We start from the raw sequence: 9,364 nt of genomic DNA, 5'->3' as shown, positions 1-9,364 counted from the left end.
GCTAACGATATCTTGTTTTTTATGAAAATGTCAATTCACTTACCTAATCCTATCGTTAAATTGGAATACTCTTTTTTTATTGCTTTTTTTATGTGCAACTATCATCTAACTAGAAAGCTTTATTTGGTCTTGCTATTATTCTTGATTCAATTAAGTTTTCACACTCTCGTTTTTATTTATTGAGAAGTTGCTATAACTACATCCCAGAATCATAATACTGGTTGTCTAGTTGATAGGAATATTTGTGCAGCTATTAAACCTTTCGAATCAACTCAGAAAATCCACTAAGTCGTCATATGCCAAAAGGTAACAATATTTTTCCTAAAAGGATATTCTCTCTCTAAGGGGTTAACTTTAGGATATCAAATCCATCCAGTTGATTTTGTTAGCTTATTTTCATTTGCAATATTTACTGAATGTTATTGTTTTAATCTTTATTTAGTTGATTCTACATCTTTATAGCGCTTATATTAAGTGCAAATACATTTGAATATAAAGATTTTTCTTCTTTTTTGTGTCATATGAATATGGTTATTTTATTCATCCAACTTTCAACATATTCGTTACCATAACACAATCAACCAATTGATCATTATAATTAAATGGAGGAAAAGAAAATATTTTCATCATTTTGATAGTTTATTATGGAAATATAATAGTACAGTGACTAACGTAGGGTAATATCTTTTGTATAAACGATCAGTAAATCCTAGTCTACGGAATGAATGATATTTACAATGTATAATGGTGAAACAAACTTGGAAATCTCGGTATCACAGAAAAAGTCATTCACAGCAGCTGAGACTTAGTCGACTTCCTCAATGATAGGACCCCTGCCACTGCTTTTTGCCTTATTGTTGCCTGCGCATGATGGCCCCTGACCTGGTGTCGTACCGTAGATCTTGGCAGCAATGGGCTTCCAAGCTGCTTCCAGTTTCCTCATGTGGTCCTCAAACTCGTCCGTTTCTGCCAGCTGGTTCTGGTCGATCCAGGTGAGTGTTTCCTCCAGGTGTCGCTTCATTGTGGTCTTCTCCTGTTCATTGAGTTTGTTGGAAACACTTTCGTCATTCAAGGTGCTCTTCATACTCAGACATAAGGATTCCAATTGATTCTTGGCATCAATCCTCTGCTTGTGTTTGGCATCCTCTGCAGCATACTTCTCGGCTTCATGCACCATGCGTTCAATATCCTCCTTACTGAGACGTCCTTTGTCATTGGTGATGGTAATCTTGTTAGACTTCCCAGACGACTTGTCTACTGCAGACACATTGAGAATTCCATTAGCATCTATGTCAAAGGTAACTTCAATCTGAGGAACACCCCTTGGAGCTGGTGGGATTCCAGTCAGGTCAAACTTGCCCAGAAGGTTGTTATCTTTGGTCATTGCTCTTTCACCCTCATAAACCTGGATGGTAACTGCAGGTTGATTGTCTGAGTAGGTGGTGAAGACCTGTGTCTGTTTAGTAGGAATAGTAGAGTTGCGCTTGATTAGGGCAGTCATGACACCTCCTGCTGTCTCAATTCCCAGTGATAGAGGAGCTACGTCTAGCAGAAGAAGATCCTTGACTGCTTCGGACTGGTCCCCTCGAAGAATAGCTCCCTGTACAGCCGCACCATAAGCTACAGCTTCGTCTGGATTAATAGATTTATTGAGTTCTTTTCCATTGAAGAATTCCTGAAGAAGTTTCTGAACCTTTGGAATACGAGTTGAGCCTCCAACAAGAACGATGTCGTCAATGCTGCTTTTGTCTAACGTTGCATCTCTCAAGGCCTTCTCAACTGGTGCCAGTGTAGTTCGGAAGAGGTCAGCACACAGCTCTTCGAATCTAGCACGAGTAATAGACGTGTAGAAGTCAATTCCTTCATAAAGAGAATCAATTTCCACATTGGCCTGAGAGGAAGAGGACAGAGTTCGCTTTGCTCTTTCACAGGCTGTCCTCAGTCGCCTTAAAGAACGTTTGTTTCCGCTTATGTCTTTCTTGTACTTCCTTTGGAACTCTTGTATGAAGTGACTGACGAGACGATTGTCGAAATCTTCTCCTCCCAGATGTGTGTCACCCGCTGTGGCTTTCACCTCAAAAACTCCGTCATCAATGTTGAGAACAGAGACGTCAAAAGTACCTCCACCCAAATCGAAAATGAGCACATTACGCTCCCTTCCGTTAGCAGCTTTCTTGTCCAGACCATAGGCAATAGCAGCTGCTGTAGGTTCATTGATGATTCTGAGAACATTGAGTCCTGCAATTACTCCAGCATCCTTGGTAGCCTGTCTCTGAGAGTCATTGAAATAGGCTGGGACTGTGATTACTGCGTCAGAAACTGTCTTTCCCAAGTAGGCTTCTGCTGTCTCCTTCATCTTTGTTAAGACCATGGAAGAAATTTCCTCTGGGTTGAAGGTCTTGAGTTGACCCTTGTATTGCACCTGGAGTTTGGGCTTGCCAGAATGACTGACGACCTTGAATGGCCAATGTTTGATGTCATTCTGCACAGTTGGGTCATCGAACTTCCTTCCAATGAGTCTCTTGGCGTCGAAGAGAGTGTTGGTGGGGTTGATGGCCGCCTGGTTCTTAGCTGCATCTCCAATGAGTCTTTCTGTGTCATTGAAGGCCACATATGACGGAGTGGTTCTGTTTCCTTGGTCATTGGCAATGATTTCCACTTTGCCGTTCTCAAACACACCCACGCAAGAGTAGGTGGTTCCCAAATCAATACCTATTGCTGGAGCAACCATGTTGATAAATATTATAATAGATTATCCAACAAGAGTATTTGAGCTCGATCAACAAGAAAATTTTAAAGTATTACTATTGTGTTTGTTCAGTCTTATTTTCAAACTTAAATGAACACTTCCTACAATTTGGTAATATCTTTCTCTTCAGCACCTCAAGTGTCACTAAAGAGTTTTGTTTCTCACAATATAATCAAAGCACTGGTTAGGAGATTGAACTCTCGCTTGCTCTCTCACTCGCTGCTAGATTGGTTCTGAACAGCGCAGTCTGCCCCAGAGCTTTTATATTGGCAGGTCCGTTTTCTCTGGAACTTACTCAAACGTTCTAGAGAATCTGGACTATTTTCGGCTCTAACGTCAATAGCCGGACAAATCTCCTACAATAGATATCATCACGAGAAATATGTAATAAAGATAAATTAATTCAGATATTCGTAAAATATTTATTTTACTAGTCCATTTAAAAATTGATACAGTATATATATATATATATATATATATATATATATATATATATATATATATATATATATATATATATATATATATATATATATATTTACACACACAGTATATAAAAATTTGTCCTTTCTAGGTAGGCATATATCAGTCAAGCACCATTTTTCATTGGGGAAATTTTTTATTTGAAAATGAATATATATATATATATATATATATATATATATATATATATATATATATATATATATATATATATATATATATATATCACTTTTCAATGTTGTCATAAGCTACTAATAATGATTTTGCACGTTAATAAAGAAAAAAAAAAGATGGAGTAACAGCACATAGCTTTTGCAATTCCTCTTCTGATCTGTTTGAGTCAAGTTGCTTATATCTGAATTTAGAATTTCCTGATAATTTTTATTTTAGCTTCAGTATATTCTAGTTATTCTCGTATTTCTTTTGACTCTTAATAATTCATGAACAATGTTCATGGTGGATTATATTCATGTTTAAGCTCTTTCACTCTCTCTTCATATATATATATATATATATATATATATATATATATATATATATATATATATATATGTATATATATATATATATATATATACGTATATATATATATATATATATATATATATATATAATATATATATATATATATATATATATATATATGTGTGTGTGTGTGTGTGTGTATGTAAAAAACTTGATTGGAGTAAGTACTTTCATCCACTTAGGACATTATTGCTGAGTTTGATAATGTCCTGAGTGGATGAAAGTACTTACTCCAATCAAGTCTTTTTCATTTTTCCTTTCGTGGCTATAATACATTTTTTATTCATCACGTGTCAGCTTTCCTGATTTCTACACACACACACACACACACACACACACACATATATATATATATATATATATATATATATATATATATATATATATATTGTATATATATATATATATATATATATATATATATATATATATATATATATATATATATATATATATATTGTGTGTGTGTATTGAATTTAGGGTGAATTTTAGTTTGTTATTTATTCCTATTCAAGAATTGCTTTAGAAGCTCTCAAAGCTTACACACGCAAGACCCAACTGGATTAGGAAATTAAAGATCGCCTTAACAAAACCTATTCTCAAAGGGAAAATATTGAAGTATGATGGATTCCTGTATATGTGGGAGTGGTTGGGAATGAAAAAGTGGCGGGTGATGTTTAATCAGCTTTCAGTTTTTTTACAACATGACATCAACCTCTCTGTTTAGGATTATATAATTACCATAAGGCATTTTATAGTAAAATGGTAAACGATATGGAATGATATATATGATAATAAAAAATCAAAAGAAATAAAAATAATTATTTTTTTCATGGGAGTCACTAGAACAAAAATATAGAAGGATTGGACTATGAATATTTAATGTGCACACATTATTATTATTATTATTATTATTATTATTATTATTATTATTATTATTATTATTATTATTATTATTATTAGTTGGGCTATAAACTTTGTTGGAAAAGTAGGTTGCTATAAGCCCAAGGCCTCCAACAGAGAAAATAGCCCCCAGTGAAGTAAGGTAATAAGGAAACAGATACAATAGCGCTCCATAGTGTAGCCTCAAGACAGTTCCCAGCAGCATTGTTTGTGACACAATGTTCACCATACGACATATTTTTGCGATTGTAAAGTTTTTGAAGACAAAGATATTTATGTTTTGGTCAGAAAGCTTTGTCTGATATTTCATCACATTCCGAAAGTTTCGGTACATTCAAAATGTTAACGTTTTTAAGAAGCATTTGCTTTTTACATAGATTTACATTTCTGATTATCACAGATTTTTATCATTTATTTTTTTATCTTTTATATTTTTTTATGTATTTATATTTTTATTTTTTAGAATTGTTTATTTTATTTTATCTCTGTAAGAGTCGAGCTGTCCTCTGTGGGCTGGTAAATATCCTTTAATAATAATGCTAACCGCTTCTTCTCATCGACCTTTTTCATGAACTTTAATATCCTTCCTGTCAAGGAGTTGAGTTCCCCATATAGCCTCATCACCCTTGATAACTTTCCTCTTTATTTCCATGTTTTGATTTCAACAAACTTTTGTTAGTCTTGGCTGGTCTTGTTCGCTATCACCAGTCAAAGCATATCATCTGCAAATTTCCATTCTCATATTTGTAAACATTATTTACCGATGCCTTCATTTACCCTAGTCCTTCACATTCCACCATAATGGATTCTATTCTATGAAAAAGCTTAGTGTTTTATTATGCCTAGGAATGAGGAATAAAAGTTGAATGGAACGTAATCACTCATTTGACTTTCTTTATCATCTGAAGTCTTGTACATATATGAAGGATGCTAAATGTGGCTGAACTTTAGTTTATTATGTATAGTCAGCCATGTCAATCTCGATGTTGAAAATGGGGTAGATTTCCCTTTGTAAAGTATTTCTAATGCTACATCCCCACTCCAACCTACACCTTAAATTTAAATGTCATAAAATTATACTTTCATTTCTGTTAATTATACTGCTTTGTGTATTCTTCAAAAGTCTTAGCCAGCGACAACATTATATGCTGACGATATCGTTGTTGTTTTTTTTTTCATGAAAATTTAAATTCACCTGTTTTAATTTAAATTTACTTTCTTATCCTAATCGTTAGATTGGAAAACTTTTTCTTATTGCTCCAAATTTTGAAATGTGCAATTATCATCTAACTAGAAAGCTTTATTTGGTCTTGCTATTATTCATGATTCAAATAAATTTTCAAACACTCGTTTCCTTTTATTGAAAAGTTGATATCACTACATCTCAGCATCATGATGCTGATTTTTCTAGTTAATGGGAGTAATTGTGCAGCTATTAAACCTTTCAAGTCAACTCAGAAAATCCACTTGGTCGTCATAGTTCAGAAGGTATCAATATTGAAGAGTGCTCTTTTAACTTTGGTCTGGTCTTTGGCAGTACACTTTCCATTCCTCATTTTCTACAAGTATTGAAATATTACATTTCCAGTTTTAGTTGATCATGAATAAGAAATATTTACATGCTATCATATGTTATTTATATTTTTACAATTTTAGCTGTTATAGATTTAGGATAACTTTCAAATTTCCTTTATATTTTTTCTTTTTCTGAAAGGATATTCTCTTTCATTGGTGTTAACTTTAGGATATAAAATCCATCCAGTTAGTTTTATTGACTTATTTTCATATGCAATATTTATTGAAGGTTATAGTTTTAATCTTTATTTAATTGATGCTACATCTTTTTAGCATTTATATTAAATGCAGATACATTTGAATATAGAGAATTCTCAGTATTTTTCTGTCATATGGATATGAATATTTTACTCATCTAACTTTCAACATATTTGTTACCATACCCAATCAACCAATTGATCATTATATTTAGATGGAGGAAATGAAAACTTTTTCATAATTTTAATGGTTTATTGTAAGAATAAATTGTATAGTGACTAACATATGGTAATATCCTTTGTATAAACGATCAGTAAAACCTAGTATACAAAATGAATGATATTTACAATGTATAATGGTGAAACAAACTTAGAAATCTCGGTATCACAGAAAAAGAGTCATTCACAACAGGTGAGACTTAGTCAACTTCCTCAATGACAGGACCCCTGCCACTGCTTGTTGCCTTATTGTTGCCTGTGCATGATGACCCCTGACCTGGTGTCGTACCGTAGATCTTGGCAGCAATGGGCTTCCAAGTTGCTTCCAGTTTCCTCGTGTGGTCCTCAAACTCGTCCGTTTCTGCCAGCTGGTTCTGGTCGATCCAGGTGAGTGTTTCCTCCAGGTGTCGCTTCATTGTGGTCTTCTCCTGTTCATTGAGTTTGTTGGAAACACTTTCGTCATTCAAGGTGCTCTTCATACTAAGACATAAGGATTCCAATTGATTCTTGGCGTCAATCCTCTGCTTATGTTTGGCATCCTCTGCAGCGTACTTCTCGGCCTCTTGCACCATGCGTTCAATGTCCTCCTTACTGAGACGTCCTTTGTCATTGGTGATGGTAATCTTGTTTGACTTTCCAGACGACTTGTCTACTGCAGACACATTGAGAATTCCATTAGCATCTATGTCAAAAGTGACTTCAATCTGAGGAACACCCCTTGGAGCTGGTGGGATTCCAGTTAGGTCAAACTTACCCAAAAGGTTGTTATTTTTGGTCATTGCTCTTTCACCCTCATAAACCTGAATGGTAACTGCAGGTTGGTTGTCTGAGTAGGTTGTGAAGACCTGTGTCTGTTTGGTAGGAATTGTAGAGTTGCGCTTGATTAGTGCAGTCATGACACCTCCAGCTGTCTCAATTCCCAGGGATAGAGGAGCTACGTCTAGGAGAAGGAGATCCTTTACTGCTTCGGACTGGTCCCCTCGAAGGATAGCTCCCTGTACAGCTGCACCATAAGCTACAGCTTCATCTGGATTAATGGATTTATTGAGTTCTTTTCCATTAAAGAATTCCTGAAGAAGTTTCTGAACCTTTGGAATACGAGTTGAGCCTCCAACAAGAACGATGTCGTCAATGCTGCTTTTGTCTAACTTTGCATCTCTCAAGGCCTTCTCAACTGGTGCCAATGTAGTTCGGAAGAGGTCAGCACACAGCTCTTCGAATCTAGCACGAGTAATAGACGTGTAAAAGTCAATACCTTCATAAAGAGAATCAATTTCCACATTGGCCTGAGAGGAAGAGGACAGAGTTCGCTTTGCTCTTTCACAGGCTGTCCTCAGTCGCCTTAAAGAACGTTTGTTTCCGCTTATGTCTTTCTTGTACTTCCTTTGGAACTCTTGTATGAAGTGACTGACGAGACGATTGTCGAAATCTTCTCCTCCAAGATGTGTGTCACCCGCTGTGGCTTTTACCTCAAAAACTCCATCATCAATGTTGAGAACAGAGACGTCAAAAGTACCTCCACCCAAATCGAACATGAGCACATTACGCTCCCTTCCGTTAGCAGCTTTCTTGTCCAGACCATAGGCAATAGCAGCTGCTGTAGGTTCATTGATGATTCTGAGAACATTGAGTCCTGCAATGACTCCAGCGTCCTTGGTAGCCTGTCTCTGAGAGTCATTGAAATAGGCTGGGACTGTGATTACTGCGTCAGAAACTGTCTTTCCCAAGTAGGCTTCTGCTGTCTCCTTCATCTTTGTTAAGACCATGGAAGAAATTTCCTCTGGGTTGAAGGTCTTGAGTTGACCCTTGTATTGCACCTGGAGTTTGGGCTTGCCAGAATGACTGACGACCTTGAATGGCCAATGTTTGATGTCATTCTGCACAGTTGGGTCATCGAACTTCCTTCCAATGAGTCTCTTGGCGTCGAAGAGAGTGTTGGTGGGGTTGATAGCCGCCTGGTTCTTAGCTGCATCTCCAATGAGTCTTTCTGTGTCATTGAAAGCCACATATGACGGAGTGGTTCTGTTTCCTTGGTCATTGGCAATGATTTCCACTTTGCCGTTCTCAAACACACCCACGCAAGAGTAGGTGGTTCCCAAATCAATACCTATTGCTGGGGCTGCCATTTTCTATAATTTTCTTCTTAATATGACAACCAACTACTATAATTGGGCTTTAGTGGAATACAACTTTAATGTCCTATAACAGTAATAAACACTTCGATTTTGTTTTCTATTGATCTGTTGAACGCTTTATATTAAACTTTTTGAGATTCTTTCTTTTGCTTATTGTATGATGTGTGGAGTAATGTATCTTGCAACACTTGCAACACTTGCAAAACCACTGGGTAAATGGTAGATCGCTACGTACTTGCTTCTTCACTGAGTGCTAGAGTAGTTCTGAATGCCGCAGTCTTCCCAGCAACCTTTTATACTGCCACGTCCGTTTTCTCACGATGCTGCCCGAACGCTCTTGTCTATTCTGGGATACTCTACTGCCAGACAATTCCCGAACGTTCTAGAACGTTTGACAGCGAGTTGTAATACCAGATGTATTTAATATTTTTGTAGGTTTACGCCTTCGAACGTTCTATGAGGTAAATTAATTACATCGTAGTCTTGACTTACAGTATACTCATTTAAGTAAGGTAAACACTCACAATTTAACGGAGAGAGAGAGAGAGAGAGAGAGAGAGAGAGAGAGAGAGAGAGAG

The 9,364-nt window shown here is 36.0% G+C and overlaps 2 protein-coding genes across 2 annotated transcripts; both read right to left on the bottom strand.

Moving 5' to 3' along the window:
- Positions 1–683: 683 nt before the first annotated feature.
- LOC137640661 (heat shock cognate 71 kDa protein-like) lies at positions 684–2,889 on the bottom strand. Its single transcript, XM_068373161.1, has one exon. The coding sequence runs from the start codon at positions 2,729–2,731 to the stop codon at positions 806–808; it is 1,926 nt and encodes a 641-aa protein (XP_068229262.1). The 5' UTR covers positions 2,732–2,889; the 3' UTR covers positions 684–805.
- A 3,814-nt stretch (positions 2,890–6,703) lies between these two features.
- On the bottom strand, positions 6,704–8,914 carry LOC137640660 (heat shock cognate 71 kDa protein-like). Its single transcript, XM_068373160.1, has one exon. The coding sequence runs from the start codon at positions 8,775–8,777 to the stop codon at positions 6,852–6,854; it is 1,926 nt and encodes a 641-aa protein (XP_068229261.1). The 5' UTR covers positions 8,778–8,914; the 3' UTR covers positions 6,704–6,851.
- Positions 8,915–9,364: the final 450 nt, after the last annotated feature.

The sequence above is a fragment of the Palaemon carinicauda genome, chromosome 5 (assembly GCF_036898095.1).
Source record: "Palaemon carinicauda isolate YSFRI2023 chromosome 5, ASM3689809v2, whole genome shotgun sequence".
Classification (NCBI taxonomy): Eukaryota; Metazoa; Arthropoda; class Malacostraca; order Decapoda; family Palaemonidae; genus Palaemon; species Palaemon carinicauda.
The sequence above is the reverse complement of the archived record's forward strand: the minus strand, read 5'-3'. Positions and strand labels throughout refer to the sequence as shown.

Excerpts from the sequence above, each read along its gene's own strand:
- LOC137640661 (XM_068373161.1), bottom strand. The coding sequence starts at position 2,731 with ATGGTTGCTCCAGCAATAGGTATTGATTTGGGAACCACCTACTCTTGC.
- LOC137640660 (XM_068373160.1), bottom strand. The coding sequence starts at position 8,777 with ATGGCAGCCCCAGCAATAGGTATTGATTTGGGAACCACCTACTCTTGC.